At 40.6% G+C, this 18,046-nt stretch overlaps 2 protein-coding genes and 1 long non-coding RNA gene across 3 annotated transcripts in view; 1 reads left to right on the top strand and 2 right to left on the bottom strand.

Annotated features, from left to right (window-relative positions):
* LOC125738344 (calcium-activated potassium channel subunit alpha-1) overlaps positions 1 to 3,924 on the bottom strand; it is a 31,552-nt gene extending 27,628 nt beyond the window's left edge. The window contains exon 1 of the mRNA XM_049007207.1: positions 3,640 to 3,924. Coding sequence (XP_048863164.1) covers positions 3,640 to 3,924 — 285 coding nt within the window. The remainder of the gene's footprint in view (positions 1 to 3,639) is intronic.
* A 383-nt stretch (positions 3,925 to 4,307) lies between these two features.
* On the top strand, positions 4,308 to 6,433 carry LOC125738346 (uncharacterized). Its single transcript, XR_007396802.1, has 4 exons — positions 4,308 to 4,439; positions 4,842 to 4,970; positions 5,103 to 5,175; positions 6,210 to 6,433. It is a non-coding gene; the product is annotated as an uncharacterized LOC125738346 (long non-coding RNA).
* Positions 6,434 to 7,201: 768 nt separating this feature from the next.
* Positions 7,202 to 17,862, bottom strand: LOC125738345 (annexin A11-like). Its single transcript, XM_049007208.1, has 15 exons — positions 17,707 to 17,862; positions 16,416 to 16,608; positions 15,210 to 15,307; positions 14,607 to 15,053; positions 13,133 to 13,220; positions 12,822 to 12,916; positions 11,335 to 11,448; positions 10,960 to 11,050; positions 10,192 to 10,271; positions 9,861 to 9,917; positions 9,584 to 9,677; positions 8,993 to 9,088; positions 8,184 to 8,242; positions 7,975 to 8,097; positions 7,202 to 7,760 (listed from the first exon to the last, which is right to left on the bottom strand). The coding sequence occupies exons 2-15, from the start codon at positions 16,597 to 16,599 to the stop codon at positions 7,701 to 7,703; spliced, it is 1,686 nt and encodes a 561-aa protein (XP_048863165.1). The 5' UTR covers positions 16,600 to 16,608; positions 17,707 to 17,862; the 3' UTR covers positions 7,202 to 7,700.
* Between the last annotated feature and the right edge of the window lie 184 nt (positions 17,863 to 18,046).

The raw sequence follows: 18,046 nt of genomic DNA, 5'->3' as shown, positions 1-18,046 counted from the left end.
TGTCAAGTTCTCCCCTCGTGATAAAGGTGCAACAGAGCAGAGCTACTAGTACAACACATAGAGAAAGCAATGAAATTATCAGAACTATCTCTGCCTTCTTACGGATATCAATCATCACCAAGCACTAAAAAAATGCAACGACTTCTTTCCCCTCTATAGGGTTGCCTAAGATTTTTATCCATCGTTTCTAGCATCACTGACATCACTGTCCACTCGCAGCGTCTCACTCATGTCACACACAGAAAGTTTCACCAAGTGCAGAAACTCAGCATCTATCTGGAGTCATGCCTCAGTAGTTTCAAACCTTGGGCTGAATACAATGAGAGTATGTCATCAAGAACTACCTGTGTTTGACTCTGGGTTGATCAGATGCAGTCAGACGAAGTGCTCACATATTGCTTACTCCATGATATTCTGGAATTTGAAATTACAACGAGGGGAATGAAAGTCACAGTAGTCAGAGCTGACCCTATTAAGGGGAATTCAGTACATGTGACATGTCGCTTAGCAACACGAGCCCCATTAGAATGCCGTATATTTACAGTATGAGCGCATACGTGGGTGTAATTTGGGAGGTAGACAACGCAGTCAGCCAAATACAAGCGGCGAAATAAATACAGAGATTCATATACATATAACAGTTTCTTTCCTTAGCAATCCGATCGCCTGGTAACCACGTGTTATATCGAGTCTAAACCATAATTTAGCTGCTAAATCATCACTTTCGAAAACCTCATGTTAGCTGATAGTTCAGGTTCTAGGTTCATTAAAGTTCTAGGTTTACCTTTTGTTTTGATAAATGTAATTTGCAACCACAACATGTTGCAGAAAAGGCTCACTTGAATAGCGGTCACATGAAGCATTAAGCAATACTGCAATTCATAGATCAAAACATATGAGAAGAGCTCATCACAGGGAAAAAATGGCAATGGTGCGGAAGGTTCATTTTTAATTGCTCTCATCAAGAAACTCATGCCTGAGATTTAGCTGTCTCATTAGCTTCTTGCTTTGTTGGAAGGTGATATATAGCTCCTGCTCCAATGCTGCTTACATTTGTACCTGGGCATTCATTGCAAGCTCAGCCTAGCTGTACTTAATGCCTACTTTACTCCTTGACAGCCAGTTGTTTGTAATTTGTTATTTGCCTCACTTGCACGTCGCTTTGGAGAAAAGTGTCTGCTAAATAAAGTGAATGTAAATGTAATCAGCAAGCTGTAAGAGGAAGTTCACTGCTGTAGCCTCCACCCCATTCCCATATTTACATGTGGATGACAGCTTACACCACATGACATTAACCCAATAGTGCATAGCTGGTGAACAAGAGCCATGATACAAAGGCACATTCACATCCAGACCAATACTGCATCAACACAACTCAAACACTGACGACAACTACAGTGACAGACACATGACTGACCACAACCATCACATCATAATACTGTTCCTTCAATGTACCACCTGGAGCAAATGGAGATATCCCACAGAGCAGCTGTCACCATTGCTCACAGCCTAATGAATGCAGAACCAAATGCTTCATGTACTTCGTTTTGGAGGAGTGATATGGAAATGTCTGCAGAAAGGGCTGCACTCAAATAGCTCAAAGGCAAAAAGCAAAGTCACTGATATCCTACTATAATCACACAGAAACTGAAGAGAGAGAGAGAGAGAGAGAGAGATCTGGCTCACAGGTATTGTAGGTACAGCACCACTACAGCTGAACAGCAATTTGTGAGCTTTCCGTGGTGCTGAAGAGCTCAGGAAATTTGATGTCTAGGATTTATCCACTTGACAGCAGATGATGTAACACAAGACTGAGTTGCTGAAATATTAATTTTGCGCCATCTAACTAGCCCCATGAGAAAGCATGGTTACAAATAGCAAGTATAAAAGTGAATTAGTATCATTTACTATCCACTGGATCTCCAACCGTGAATTATGGAGACACACATTCTGGTACAAGTCTATACAACAGAAAACCATTTTGAACAGACAGTAGATTTCTCCTGCTTATACTGGAAAGAAGATAAATGTATACACCTTTTAAGCACCTCAGGTGGAAAAAAAAATAAAATATCACTGACCAAATGTCTTCAGTATGTATTCATTTTTTTTCAGTGATCATGCTATGGTTTCAATGGGCAAAGCAAAGTAGCCTTTGACCTTTTCCCTAAGCCAAGCTCAGCCCCATACAGAAGTCAGTGGACTCCACAGTTCAGGATACTTAAGGTTATAGTAACCTGGCCGGCAGACACACAATACCCTTCCCCCGCCCAGAGGCAGACCATCAGCAGGCATCAGCAAGGAGCATCCCATTACAAACACAATGCCAACAAGGCAATCTCACTAGGCTGCTAGATTAGGTTTCAGACACTTAATTCTGACAAGCATGTTCCCATTATTTCAAAGCATCAGAGCCACCCACACACTTGTTAAGGTCTGAAGGCTCTATGATCTGAGACTAAAACTTCCATCACATGTTCTGTATGGCAGACTGACCACCACGGCTGATTATTAATTCTGACAAATGATAGTGTGAAATAGCTCTTGCATAGGTTTTTCTGGCATTTTCTACATAAGTATTCTTTAACTGTGCTGAGTGTGCCAAACGGAGACGATGGCAGCTACAAACGGCAGGCAGCCCTGGGCTTCGGGTACGGCAGGACATTCCCACAGGTATATTAAAAGGTAATGAAGAGCAGAGACTACAAACACCTCCTTAACCATTCGTTTTAAATAATCAGACTCTCTTGTGTGGAAATTAATAACCGCATTTTGTCAATATCACAATTTAAAAAATTACAATATTATTTCTCTGGAAAATATGCAGTCTCCCTGGCTAGTTGGTGCACTGCCAGATCTTGGCGCTTCCAAAAATGTTTCACAGAGACATTCCAGTTGTACAGTATCTGTTATTATTCATGTTACTTGGCTGATTTTGTTAGCCAAAGTGAAGTACAATTTTTGCATTCAAGAGTGAAGCTCCCATCTCGGCCTCCGTGCTCATATTGAATTCATGTCTTTAAATACACAACAACATCCAAGTCATAACATTTCAGCCCAATTCATGTCTATGTCCCAAAGGGCATCATTTCACCAGGAAATCGAGAATTTTTTGGGTCAAGATAATAGTCACCAAGGCCAGTCGACCAAGACACTTGCCAAGTACATGGATCTACCAGTTGGCTACCGTTACATGTTTATCACTCTCCCGTGCCATGCAGGTCACCGCGCATGCATGACTACCACCCGTGTACACGACGGTCTTTTAAATTATCTCCCCCTCCCCCACGTTATTTATTAGACCTTTATAGTATTTTATAGTACAGTACCAAGCACTGCAGGTACTGCATATTTATAATTCTTAGACATGTCTTTCAAGTACAGGCTGACAAGAGAAATATTTCTGTGAGTTTTCTGGCGCATCAGCGTGCTTCAAGGCTTCTTCCTGGGGTAAAAGTTGCGTCATCGTATCGTTCAGAAAACATTTAGTGAAATTCACAGTATTCTCAGATACGTGCATCCAAATCCACATACCAGAGGCCATATAAAGTACATCGTGCTGTGGGGTTATACTACACTGTAAATGATGATTATGGATAACATGAAAGCCATTATTTCAACGTGCGGCAGGTACCGTACCTTGTTTTTAATGTTGCAGTGGCAACACACCGTCCACAGATAATTGAGAGTCCTCCACAGAAGAATGATGAAAAGACCACCGAAAAAAGTCACCATAGATGAGGCGAGAAATGCCCACCACATGCGTTGGCCATTGTTGTCACAGGGCACGTCTGGTGAAAACGGGATGATCACGTCCATCTTGGATATGAATATAGCGGACGAGTCCGGATTTATGTTATTAATATTCTTGCTCATAATGCTGCCGATTCTCCCAGCAGTACCGTCACCCACTACAGCTAGCATCCAGAGGCTTGCCACCGCTCCCAACCTGAAGTATCAGCCATATTGCTCAAAATATCCTATTTTCCACCAAAAACGGCGACTCCTACACACGTCGATCCCCTGAAAACAAGTGACTCGCAGGCCGGTTCAACGTGTATGAGTGACATTGAAAATATTTCTAAATTCACCTTAATAAGACCTATGCATTTTCCCCAGTGGATTTTCAAAGGTTTGGATGTGATTGTCAGAAATTGATTATGCAGCCTTCATCCGTACCATGGTCTTCTGGATGCGTCGATTCAGTAACCAGGGGAGATGATCAGAGCGTTTGTCCGTGTGCGACCAGCTTTCCTCTGCCTAGCGGTCTTGTCAACAACGAATCCGTCAGTAAAACGGCAAAATGTAAACACTTTCGTTCTGAACCGGTTTAAATAGTTATTCTGCCGTTAAATCCGAAGCGATGGACGCCTGATGCCGCCGTTGAGGGTCAGAGCAGAAGCTGCGCCGGAGCGATGTTAGTTAGGCTCCGTGTGTAGGTATGAAGGCGGGACCCGAGTCTTAGCCGTCGTATTCAAGCCTCAATTTTGTACCGCATTTCATATTGACCCTCTACATATAACCCACTCACCATCATACGTCTATTTCAAAACCGGCAGTCAGTATTAGATTATATTAATCCTTCCAAAAGAAGTATATTTCCAAACCTGCTACGGATGACGTCTCCTTAACTGCAAGCAAACCTATATCATAAATCAGCAATGGCCGTCTGATATTTCATGATCCATTTTAAAATAAAAAACAACCACTTCAATCCTCTTTTATCCGCCCTCTGTTTTTTATGCTAAAGAAAGGGTTCTTTTATAGGTTTATAAATATGTGGCTGTTTTTTTAAATTTATTTCTTTTTTTTATTATTAATCTTCTCACATTTTCCCCCAGGAGTTGTGGTCGACTACCGTCTTGAAGTGGGTCAGGGCATAATTCAATCCAGTTGCAGTTCTCTTCTTTTTGATTACCATGTTATCTGCCATCTTCACGAAATCGCTGATTGAAATGGCTTTACGCTTAGTAAGTGTTTATTGTTGTAACTTTAAAAATTTACTAATGGTAATACAATTTGTTATAAGTATGTGGAAATACTGTTTCATCAACGCTTTTTGGCAGGCTCCCATACCAGTAAACATCTTTTCATCCGTACAGTATACAGCCCTTTATTGAGTCAGAATAGCCTATAAAGGGTCAAAGAACAGATGCTGATAACCACTGGCAAAAGGTAAGTAGCATTTATTATTATTCTTTTATTAATTTTAGAGAAAAAAAATAAAAGCAGTCTAATTTAACATGGGGGCAGTCTATCAAATTCTTTAACGAAAATAAAGACTGGACAAGTTCAAACTTTTACATGCTGAATGTAAAATATGTAAAATAGTCTGACACTATAATCACTTTATTTAATAAATTACACAATAATCATGGTTATCACGAATTATTCATGTGTTTTTCACGTTTATTCTTATAATTTATCGTAATCTATGACTAAAACAATACAACATCAAAAACACTCATGACCTCTTAAGTTTATTTTCCCAATACATTCTGCATACTTTCGTTAATATGCATACAGCACAATGGTTAGGACTTCAAAAGCAAGGCTTAAAAACAGCTGTATTCTGCGGTTTCCGTATGAGCTTACCCGTATCTAAAGCACGCGGTGTTTTGTTGTGTGTGTGTGTGTGTGTGTGTGTGTGTGTTTGTACATTTTGTCACAAGTGACAAGAATCACCTTCATACTGTACAGCTTCTTACTTCAAAGCGTCAATACGCAGTGGAAGAGAGAAAATTGTGATACAACTACCAGTGGAATACCACAGACTCCGTGAAAAGCAAGCTTGTACTGTAATGTCCACATTAATTTAGATCACAAGACAATGCACAAAAATGCGTTCCTTATGATTAACGTAAAGACAAGGCGAATGAAAACAATAATACGGAGCGAAAAGCATTAAGTTTCCTTGAGACAGGTTTACCTGCGAAAGCCCTCGTTGGACCGTCAGCGCACTACATTTAACTGAGTCACCCACATCTATGGAACCACCAAGTCTAAACACTTGAAACCGTTATGGCACGTCCGTATACACGCCGTTCTGGGATCCATGAAATTTGTACCTGCCTTACATACGTGCGAAAGCGAAAAAAAGGAAGGCGCGAATCATATTTTAGCTGGGCGGTGCTGCCTCTCCGCCCGTCGGCTCCGCCACTGAACTTTATGCTTTATGCCAATCAGGTGGTCTGTTTATATGATTACAGATTGATGGTCTGCCGCCGCCTTGTGGCTGCATTAGATGACAGAAAACTACAGGACACCTTCAGCCTCAACGTTACAAGATGCACATCCTCTAAGTGCCGGTTTTCCCATAGCCCCCTCGAACACCCGCACTTCGTTTATTTGCCATCAGTGCCTCTGCAGCTTGAAATCTCATGCTTCTGCCATCCGTGAGACCAGTCTCAATAAAGGCTACAATATTACAGTATTTAACATTACAATCTTTCATTTTCAAGATGCTGATTGTACGCTGTGTACTGTTTAAATTTGTTTGCACCATGGGTACTCTATATCTTGTCTGTTTGGCACTATCTGTATGTTTGTCTGTGCACCACATTCTTGTTGCTGTATGCACCGGAATTTCCCCCTGGGATCAATGAAGTCCCTCTTAATCTTACTTGCAGTAGAGTGGAAGGAAAGACTGAGGCACTAAGCCCTGTCTGGGATTTAGTGAGTGTTCACTATACTTTCCATCATGATGGTTTCCAGTGGCTTGTCCTGACAAACCTGGACTACATATAGTCTGCTGAAGATGGGAAAAACCTGCCGAGCTGTGTGACATTTCTGAACTAAATGGTGTGGTACCTACTGCCTTATATTCTAACAAGGGGTGTGCTGGGAAATAGGAACACTTTCTTTTAAAATCATTATACTGAACATCTGTACACTACTAATCACAAATCCAATATGTTCTTAGTCTTGTATTTCTAGAACACTTTTAAGACATGAAAAATCACAACAAAGAAATATACTTTCACAAGCAAGTTAATATCTTAAATGTCCTAACAGATTTCCCACCTTTTACCAGCTTGTCAACAACATTTCGTATCAGTTAAGGCAGTGGATATAAAAACTTTGTTATGGTTCAGAATACAACTTATAGTCTAGTGCTGCTGTTTGCTTCATGTTCACACAAGCTTTTGCAAGCAGATATAGCAGAAACACCAGAGAGGAAAGACAATGGACTCGCACAAAGTGCCTCAATTTCATTTTTACTTCATCTTGGTTGAACAGATTATGCCAACAAATAGCGGTTTACCTAACAGAATATAACAAAAGCCTTTACTGATCTCTCCATATAGGATACCTATAGCTTAGTTCTAGGCTGGGGCCAGTGTTCTAATAGCCATTCAGACAATTAATGCTTGATACTGGCCCTCAGAATAGTGTGAAAACAACCACCTTTCCTGTAACATAAGAGTATATCCCCAAGTTTCATTATATTTTTCCTGATATGGAGAGCTACTTTAAAATTTGTCTACAGCATAAAATGAAACTTATATGAAATATAAAGATGCTTCTAAATTTCCTGAAAATTCATTTAAAGCAGAATACAGTGCTCTATTCCACTGGAAAATGAGGACTTTAAAGGAACACATGCATGCATTATAAAAGAGTAAGTGGTACAAGACAGTATCATGTAAGCACATAGGAAACAGGACACGTGGCTTCCAGAAGTGGACGGTGACCCACATCTAGTCATTTCCTCCACACAGCTTTAACAGGAGCTTCTTGTAATCTCCAGATGTATCCCCCTGCAACAGCAAGAACGGTCAGCCTTCAAAGTGCACATACGTGTATGTTTGCCATTAGAATTCAGAAAAATATTAGTATTTTTCAGCAGAAATGCTAGAGCAGCTATATAGCAAAGTCAGACTCATTTGGAGTGAAAAAGAAAACTAGATGATAGTTATCTAAAGAGAGCTTTCATTTCTAACAAATTTATACAGCTGAAATGCCAGCACTAACCGTAATGTCGTGATACAGAGATTTTCCATAATGTTTCATGTACTCCTGACGGATGTCCAGCATGTCAATTTCAGAGCGGGATACCATTACTCGAATCAAGGTCTTGTCCTTGGTGCCCAATCCCTGTGAAAGCAGCATGGTTAACTCGGGCCAGCAGCCAGACCCAGACTAGACCGAAGCAGAGAGAAAGGAAGGTGCAGGTGCCTGACCTTCATAGACTTATTCAGCCTTTCTGCAAAGTAGGCAGGTGTGTTTCTGATGCACTTCACTAAAAAAAAAAAAAAAAAAAAGAGAGAAATACATTAAGGGGCCTGTACAGCACAGCAGTCACAACACTATAGTCAATCTCATATTCAATGCTCATCTCCAACCCTAACCCTGCAGCTGGTTAAATTTTGGCAGTGTGGACACACAGAACATTTGAAGATGTTCAGAGGGAGGCACATGCCGGACCACTTCTCTCTAACAGTAGCCATACAGCAAACACAATATAAACAGTCACTCGCTCGCTCTTTAAAATGTGGCATGCAACTGAAATAAGACTTCACACAAAATGTATTAGCCCTTAATGACCACACACACACACACACACACACACACACACACACACACACACACACACACACACACACACACACACACACGTACACCGGGGTGCTTATGGCTGGTTGATGGCCTATTGACCTGTATACTGACTACAGACCTGCCTCAAGTGCCCCAGCTTACTGTTTCAAGTGACAGCATACAGATACACATCACTCACACAAAAGGGAAGGACATTAATAAAGCATCTACTGCAGACACATTACCATCTCTCTGTACACTGAAAGCATATTCAGAAAAAAACAAGAGCAGGATTACAACAGACTTTAGAATTAATAATTGTAATCACACTATCATTATCACAGAGAAATTTAAAAATCAATGTCAACACATGTCACGCGGTAAGTGTACACTTGGTAAATGCCTTAATTGCCTTGTGGACATGCAATTAAGGTGAACAAAGGACGAGTCTCACCTACGGCCAACATGCCGCTCTCCAGGTTCCCTGACATCTCCCTACAGATGCTCTTCTCTATATCGATTCCACACATTTGCTGATACTCATAGAACACTGGAACAGACAGAAGCACCAACGATAGTCTCAGAACAGAGGATCTGTTAACTTCCATCAAACAGGATTATTCAGGATGTGAATCAAGCAAGATGACACTTGGAGAAATACCTTAGTGAATTTCTGTTGCAGACCAGAGGATGCACTGACTGACATGTCACTATTTAAATTACCATAGATAAGAGAACAGGTCTTATGCTTTGTAGCATTTGTATCATTTTAAGTTGTCAGCCTGTAGCCTTGGACACTAAAGAGGCTGTTTAATAACTTAGTAGATTATACTTGATGTGTATGGATAAGTTTATGGCAGACAGTGTAGATCAGAATTCTTTGTTCAGATCTCCCCGTGTTTCATATATTTACACAGTGGGTAAGTACAACATAAATGATTCTCACTATATGGAAAGTAATACAACCAACATGTACTATGGACAAAGAGGCAGGGGTGATAATCAAAACAACATTTTCTCCACAGATACACTGACACTGAGGTACCTGCTCTCAGATGGGCTTTGCTTCTAGAACACAGGATAGCATTGAACTTTGATTCATCTGTCCCCAGTTTGTTTTCCCCCGCAGCATAGAGTGTCTGACAGGAAATATGAACCACACTGCATAAATCACAACTTGAAAAAGCAAACTAAAAAAGAAGTCAAAGCATAAGGGATGTGCAGAATTGGTAACTGGGTTTTAATACTTGTGGGTTTGAGCACTGAATATATTGTGTTTTACCATGTGCTTATTTCTGCAGTCAAACAATCCTTAGTTGTACCTGAGCATCCTGCTTTGCCAGTGATATATCCACAGTCTCACTCTCATTTCGATTCCCCTTAAGACAAGAAGCAGATTTAGAGATGACATTAGCCAACAGTCTATATATCTAAATCACTGATGTTTCCTTTTAAAAATGGCAGAGTATGCCCCCAGAAAAATGACTAACTCAGTCACATTCTGGGCAACAGAAGCATGGGTAGGAGTTCAAAAAGTTACAAAAAGCATTCAAATACGATCACAATATTATACTCTATAAAAATAACTGGCTTTTAAACTTCAAGATGTACCTTCACATAGTATATGGCGCATTTTATACTAATGGGTTTTACCTGAGCCAAAGAAATGAGCAGCCTACGGAAGTGTCCCGAGGTATCTCCACTGATGGCTTCTTCCAAGGTTTTCTTATGTTCTAAGAAGAAACCACAAGGGGAAACATTAAGAGTACTCTCTCCTTTTCAGTCTCTCTCATGTGTACACATGTGCGTGCGCATGCACACACACACACACACACACACACACACACACACACACACACACACACACACACACACAAAGGTGTTTTCTACAGTGCTAATTTGGTAAACGCAGACAGAAAGCAAATCAAACAGCTCAGTCATTCACATGCTAATTTTTCATCAGGAAGAAACCTTCACAACTTCCGGAAAAGAACGTCCTGAAGCAGAAAGCACACTGACACATTTGAGGTTATCTTCAAAGACAAATCAAAGACAGGATTAGCCTTCCAGAAAAACTCATTATTTTATCCATCTTGTTCCTGGAAATGGCAATTGCTTGTTACGATTCTGCCTGACCTGTTCTGTTCGCAATCAAATTGCCAAACTAGGTTAGGAGTGGAAAAAAGTCAATTTCTATAAAACTAAATGACACTGTATCATCTATGAAAATAAAAAAAACTGATAACCAGTTTTACATTAAACATTTGTATTTGGTTTAGCAAAACTGATTATCGGATGTGCCTAGCTGATGACGCATTTTGTCTTTCTTTAAATGCTGAAATGTATTTTTAGTATTCTTAGCATGTAGAAAAACATTGTCGGGTATTCTTTTACAAGGTAGTGTATGCCTGACCTACTCACCTGTTTTGTAGACCTGATTGATTGCGTGGATCTCAGCATTAGTGCGTGAGGATAGGATTTCAATGAGGCATGCCTCATCTGTGCCAGCACCCTGTCACACACATAACACACTACTAAACCTGTTCTCTGACATTTATGTTACATACACAGCCACACACAACCAGACACAGACATAAAACACTTCTATCAGGTCTATTAGGCAAATTAGGTCCACTAATTCCTCAGGAATCACACACACATTTATACACGTCCACTGACCTCTGATTTTTGTCTGAACTTCTATAGCTCAACTTGACAACAGAGCAAAACGAATGACAAAAATAAAAACTATTCAGGCAATGTGAATTACTCCTTACGGGGAAGAAAGCAACAAACCTTGATTGCATCATGGAGTTCAGCTGCATCAAACTGTGCTGGAGACTTCAGCATGGCCAGCACAAGCTTTTCGAAGTTCCCTGAAAGCTCCGACTTCAAATCTTTCACTAAATCCTATAAAAAAAAAGAACAATTTCTGAAAATTCTAGAGCGGTTATTCCTCCACCACCAGCGGCCCACAGCCAGCCTCAAGATAGCTGCAGAACTGCGACAGGGAAACATGGTTCAGCTTGTAATGGGCCGCTGCACGGAAGCCAACTTGATTGCTGCCTGGGAAAATTCCCCAACTGGTGACCATGGAGATAGGACTGGGCAATATAAACAATGTATGGACTCATTGTCATATAAAATTTACACAAGAAAGTTTAATAAACTGTCGATAAGTAACATTTCTTGATAGCACACGCCTTTCAAATGGCAGAAATGAATGCGTCTCTAACCAATCATATGGTTCTCTCACAGGAAGAGTTCGTGAATATGGCGACAGCAAAGCAGCCACCACATCTAGACGTATTGTGACAAACAGCATACAAAGGCATCGGTATAGTGGCGGTATTGTTTGCAGTTTAAAGTCACACACAAAACAGACTGGTGGTGTGTGCAATAAACTCTGCTGAAACCTTGTGCAAATTAAAACTGGAAATAATACAAACTAATTTCCCCTACTAAAGCACTCCCACCGAGCAGAACATACAGAATTTAAGTGCTTACAGTAACAGTCACTTGCAGTTTCTGTTTCTACTTTCAATCTAAAGAATTACAGGACAAAATGTGTCTCGTACTGGTTAAAAAACGGGACACAGAATTTTATTTTTCATTCTGGTACGGATGACAACTGAACTAGCGATGACAAACCCGCCAGACAGGCCGTCAGAGCAGCGGGGGTGTGAGAAAGTCAGAGAAAAAAAACCCTGTACTGCTGGAATTTTTTTGTGTTATGCCCTATGATAAAAGTTTCATTTTGTATGATTTACTTATTAGAATGAGATATATATTCTTCCATTCAATTAGTCATAATTTTCATTTTCTGAATCTGATCGTGGGCAATTTTAAGCAAATTAGCAACAAAAATATATTGGATTTTTTTTGCAAAAATTATCACTATCAACCGAAATGAACACATTTTTGTGATTAAATATTTTTCTCAGCCCCATCAGAGAACCCCCCCTGGGGCCAGTGATATAAATGTTGTGTGGTTGGAAAGGCTGAGAAACCCTGCTCTAAAGCAAAGAAACGATTTCATTCTGGAAAAGAAAACCCTCATCACTGTTTCAGAGCAGCAGACTGATATAACATTTCTGCCCTGACAAATCATGTCATCTTAGTTTCAGGCAGATAACCACAAACGTTATGCATAACAGTTTTACCAAAAATACTGGATTGCTGGTTAGAACAATCAATTGAAGTTAAGAGATGTCATTGACCGTGGTATGATCCTATGATGTTTGTTGTTAACTGCAGTGGATTCATATCACATTTTATTTTACCTTCCCATATGCTGTTTTGTAGGTGACTAACAGAGGCACCCGCTGCTTGTTGGAGCGATTTCCAAGAAGATCAATAATAGCTTGCTCATCAGTACCTGTGAAAACATTTTTATGTTTTACTTGGGATTCTACCACAAGAGGAAACATTTCTATGACATTTTAGCACTAAAATATTTGGTAAATTCCCTTGCACAAAATAGACGTCTTCCCCTGGAAAAGGTTGGAACCCCAGCAAGCATCACAGCAGGCTTTCAGATCAGAGGGTTATTTGTGAAGCTGTCAGGCCCCCAGGAGAGCAAAGACTGTCTTACCGAAGCCTTTCATTGCTTTCCGAAGAACTTCAACATCCTTTAGTGGATCGGCACCTGGAAACTCCTGGATAGAACCTCGAAAGCCTCTCTGGCAAAGAAAGAACCACAGTGTAAATGTGGAGATCTGTAGTCAAAATACAGGTCAACAAACCAGAAGTTACTTAAGTGATCTGAAACACTGACAGGGAAGCATGTACATTTGGGCTGTTTGTTTGCTTTTACAGAAAGCTAGTGGTAGCAACGACAGCCATTTAGCATAACTATTTTGTTGTCCTAAATCAGGGAAGTTAACTAAGAAAGAAATATTTGTTGATTAATCCCAGTTTATTACCAGTTAATGTCTAAGGGAAGAATTTCAACCATCAATGAAGTGTTAATATTGCAAAGTAAGGATGATAAATCAAGCCTGGTTCAACACAGTCAGGCATCATTTCTGGTAAGTATATGGCGGGGGTGGGGGGTGAGCACATTGGCTGACAAACACTAGGCATGAACCGGTCAATCAGCTAGTGACTGAAAGTGGCTGAATTTCATCCAGAATGCCGCTGGTCAGCACATAGCCAATCAGTCAAAATATGGCAGATTTTATAAGCCGATTAAGTAGTATTCGAACTAATGTTTCTGTAACTACAGGTTATTTTATTGTGCCCAGTTGCAATTGCATCCACAGTATGCATTTCAGAGGTATCGTGAGCATCACGATACAGCATTACGTTTACATAGTGATAAAAAATCTAATTTTATATACCGTCAGACTTCCAAAAATATTGTGCTCGTGCTATGATGTCCTTTACATAGTGCATGCAGTGTGAGTGATGAGGAAGAACTGGTTCCAAAAAAGGGTCTACTTAGAGTGTGGAAATGGTTTATATTTCTGAAATTCGATGTGGTCCAATCTACTGTAATTGGCAAAGTTTCCAAAGGTACCATTCGCACAACAGATGGTAACACAATCAGCCTTTTAAATTATTTAACAACATCACTACATACATCCAACAAATACTGATCTATATTGTGGATAGTAATTATAACCAACAATACCGTAACATAACATTTTGGCCAAATCGTCCACTCCGAGTCCCAACTCTGCTTCCATCCACAATAGTGTCCCCCGCCCCTCAATGTTGCATGACAAGTGAGGTAAAACACTTATGGGAAACATGTCTGTTGTTTCTAGATTCTTAAGTGTGGGATGAAGACTTTAAATTCACAGTATGTACGACTTGATCAAAAAGTTATCCGTAGATCAACTATGCAACACAAACCCTAATCATAACTGTAACCCTAAGAACTACACACTACAGAAGAATTTAAAATATTTCAATAATATATAAAGATTCAAAATATTTTGCTTGCAGAAAGATAGTTCTTACGAAAGAAGTGTTTAAAAATGTTTAGTTTGTCAGGCTTAAAATAAGGTCGCAACTGGAATCGGGCAATCACTGTGTTCCTAACAAAAACACAAAGTACCTACATTGATGGCAGGGGCTGGGGGACCTCCTCCATAGCCTGGCATAGACGGGTTGGGTGCAGGGGCCCCAGGATAGCTTGGCATAGACGGGTTGGGTGCAGGGGCCCCAGGAAAGCTTGGCATAGACGGGTTGGGTCCAGGGGCCCCAGGATAGTTTGGCATAGACGGGTTTGGTCCAGGGGCCCCAGGATATCTTGGCATAGACGGGTTGGGTCCAGGGGCCCCAGGATAGCTTGGCATAGACGGGTTGGGTCCAGGGGCACCTGGGTAGCCCTGCATAGGAGGTGTTGACCCAGGGACCCCAGGGAAGCCTGGACCAGACTGATATGAGCCAGAACCCGAACCGGGCTGGGGGTACATTCCATACTGTGCCTGGCCTCCTGGCTGGGGGGAAGGAAACATGGAGGGGTTTGGGTTGAAACCCCCCATAGAAGATGAGATCTGACCGGCCTGTAAACGGGAGATGGGGGGAAAGACAGTTTAGATCTGATGTTATTACTGTGGAGGTGAGTCATAAAATTCACATAAAAACTAAATACACAGCTGCATTTATTTAATAATTCTGTCATTTCTTTATAATAAAAAAATAGTTACGTGGATTCTCACCATTCCTGACAAACCGGCAGGGGTCAATGCAGGATTTGTCACATTGTCCAAGCCAAAGCCAGGAAAGCCTGGGCCAGCACCCCATCCAGAGTTAGTACCTACAAGCAGCAGGAGACACATTCCTACTCACCCTGCATAGAGACAATGCGCCTTCACCTGTTAGAATGTGGCAGCATTACAAACATAAATGCTGCTTTAGTCGCGATAATGAAGCACATTTCAGCAAAACAGAGGTGATGCTGCCGGTTTACGAGACGAGCTGATCACTTGTTAACTTGTGTGTTGCCATTTTCCTATTGTCTGCTGGTGTCCGACGGGGCGGGAAGCCTTCACAGCGGTCTGCTTTACTATAATGTAATGTATTTCACGATTTTATTTTATTTTTTTAAAAAAAAAAAGCTACAATAAATCGACATGAATCCTGTCTTACAAAATCTTACAAAATATTCGAATTAATTGATTAAATCGATTCATCGCCCAGCTCGACCAAAGACTGATTTTCTTCGATTTTAAATCTCCTTTTGATCTAGGCATCTAAAATCGCCAATGTTGCTATGATTTTTGAAAATGCCGCATCACAATTGACCCCAGAAACTATTATAAAAACTCACTACCTCAAAAACTCCAAACCCGTGCACAAATTTTTCTTCAATAAAAAAATAAACAAAAATAAATTACTGACAGTTCTTTCTAATAGGGGAATCTCTAAATATTATCTACTGACAATTACAAAAGATTTCATTTTGGAATATTGCATTTAACGTTTCTTCAAAGTGATGATCTCCATGGCAGTCATGTGCAGCAATGTTGTTTGACATCTTTTATTTCATTGTTTTGAGGTAAAGCCAAAGCCAAACATATAGTGCTAAGACAAGTGCTGATAGGGAAGCTTTGAAGGGGATTCTTACAGCATAAGAGAAAATGATAGTAGGTGAATAAATGCATGTGTAGTGCTTGTCATGGTGTGCTGGGGAGCATAATGCTAAACTTGACGATACAAGAAACAAAGGTCACTTGACAAACATACCCTCAAAACATGCATGTTGCAATGGTTACTTTATTCAGGTCTGTAAGCCCATTAACAATAAATGACACTATTCTGTTAAAGAATGATATTGTAATGCAAAGTGTTCTTTCAAATGTAACAGGACTGTATCATACACTGATAAAACATGTAACTGTGAGCCATCAACAGCAAATACCTACCTGTAGGGGGCATTTGAGGACATCCTCCAGCTGCAGGGGGGTAGCCACCTCCTTGGGATGGGTACAAGCCAGGTTGAGGTGGGTAGCCCCCAGGTTGAGGTGGGTAGCCCCCAGGTTGAGGTGGGTAGCCCCCAGGTTGAGGTGGGTAGCCCCCAGGTTGAGATGGGTAGCCGGGATAACTCATTGTATGGACCTTAGAAACCAGACAGACTCATGATTTTGGTGCAACTCCGAATTTCAGATGTTACTAAATTGCTGTTTTGAATACATCAAAATATAACATCACAGTATGAATTATACCTTTGTCTGAATCTCACGCTTTCCCAAGTAATCTTTTAGAAAAACACCTTAATCTGAATACCCAACTTGAGATTTTTTTTCATATTTCCATCCCATGCTTTTTTTATTCAACAAACCCTTCAAAACATGAAGCCCAACTTTAAAGTGGTATTTGTTATAAGCTTGTGCTGATTATACGTATAAGACAGGCAGCAAATAGTAACAGAGTGAGCCGTCGCACCCACTGGAGAAGGGCGTGTACAGCTATGCATAAATATAAAGACGTGTGATTTCGTCACGGCTACATGAACACACCTCACTAATAGACATCCGTATGGCATGTATGTTTTACACTAAAAATTCATTCTTAAGAGCAACATGCAGTTTTTATTTTACGAATAGCTAACCTCACAACTACCGACGCATCAGATTCTTAGCTACTGACAGGTTGATACAGAAAATAAACATCAAGTCGGTTAGCTGTTAGCATCAATAATAATGAACAGTTTAGCAAAATTCGGCGGACAACAGTATTACTAACAACGTCAATCACAACTAGACACGTTTTTTAAGAGATGAGGAAATATGTAACGGTTAAACTACCCACTAATTGACTGGATTTTGTTTTTACTAGTGAAACCAACTGCGCAAGGCGGAAAGACTGCCAAGGCGGCACCTTACGCAATCTGCTCAGGCTGCGCATATTGCGTGCCTGAGCTGCGGGGAACCGAATGCCCTGCAGGCCCAGGCGGCCGCCCCGAGTCTTGGAGGAAAAGTCACAACACTGCGGTTTCTCTCTGCTCATTTACGCGCTAGTATGTAGAGTAAAAACCCGTAAGAGAGCACTATAGTACACCAACTAGCCAAAATTGTTACCGGAAAACACAAACAGAAGATGAAGAATACAAGGTAAAAACGTTACGTTAAATCTCTTTTATTTTCGTAACGTTACTTGTAATGCTTGGTGTAATTTAATTTCAATAAAAGTCTAAATGCAAGATCTGACACTTACCCGAAAACGGCAACAAGCGAAGTGCGCTCCAGAGGAAAACCAGATAATCCAGGAAACTAAAAAGCAGCACCCGCCCCATATTTGGGTTGGGTCTTCGTCACAGTTTCCATACAAGACACCGCCCAGCCTTCGGCTTACACCAGTGGCCCCTGTCGATCATGTCGAGTCCCTTTCTGTTTCTAAAACAAGACCAGGTGGCCATGCAGATATTTGTAACGCCCATTGATTGTAAGATTCCAGTAAAGTGCCGTATTTGCAGACCACGTTTTAAGTAGAATTTTTCCATGAACATAATTCTTAAACATATGAGGGTGAAAAATAACCTGAAAAATTTGGTGAA

Source organism: Brienomyrus brachyistius, chromosome 3 (assembly GCF_023856365.1).
Source record: "Brienomyrus brachyistius isolate T26 chromosome 3, BBRACH_0.4, whole genome shotgun sequence".
Classification (NCBI taxonomy): Eukaryota; Metazoa; Chordata; class Actinopteri; order Osteoglossiformes; family Mormyridae; genus Brienomyrus; species Brienomyrus brachyistius.
This window is presented reverse-complemented; position numbering and strand designations above follow the sequence as displayed.

Bases quoted from the DNA above. Each gene is read 5' to 3' on its own strand.
- LOC125738345 (XM_049007208.1), bottom strand. From the start codon at position 16,599: ATGAGTTATCCCGGCTACCCATCTCAACCTGGGGGCTACCCACCTCAA. The intron at 9,918-10,191 runs GTAAAACCCATT...TCTTGTCTTAAG, and splicing joins TGCTCATTTCTTTGGCTCAG to GGGAATCGAAATGAGAGTGA. The intron at 8,243-8,992 runs GTGAGACTCGTC...TTTTTTTTTTAG, and splicing joins GAGCGGCATGTTGGCCGTAG to TGAAGTGCATCAGAAACACA.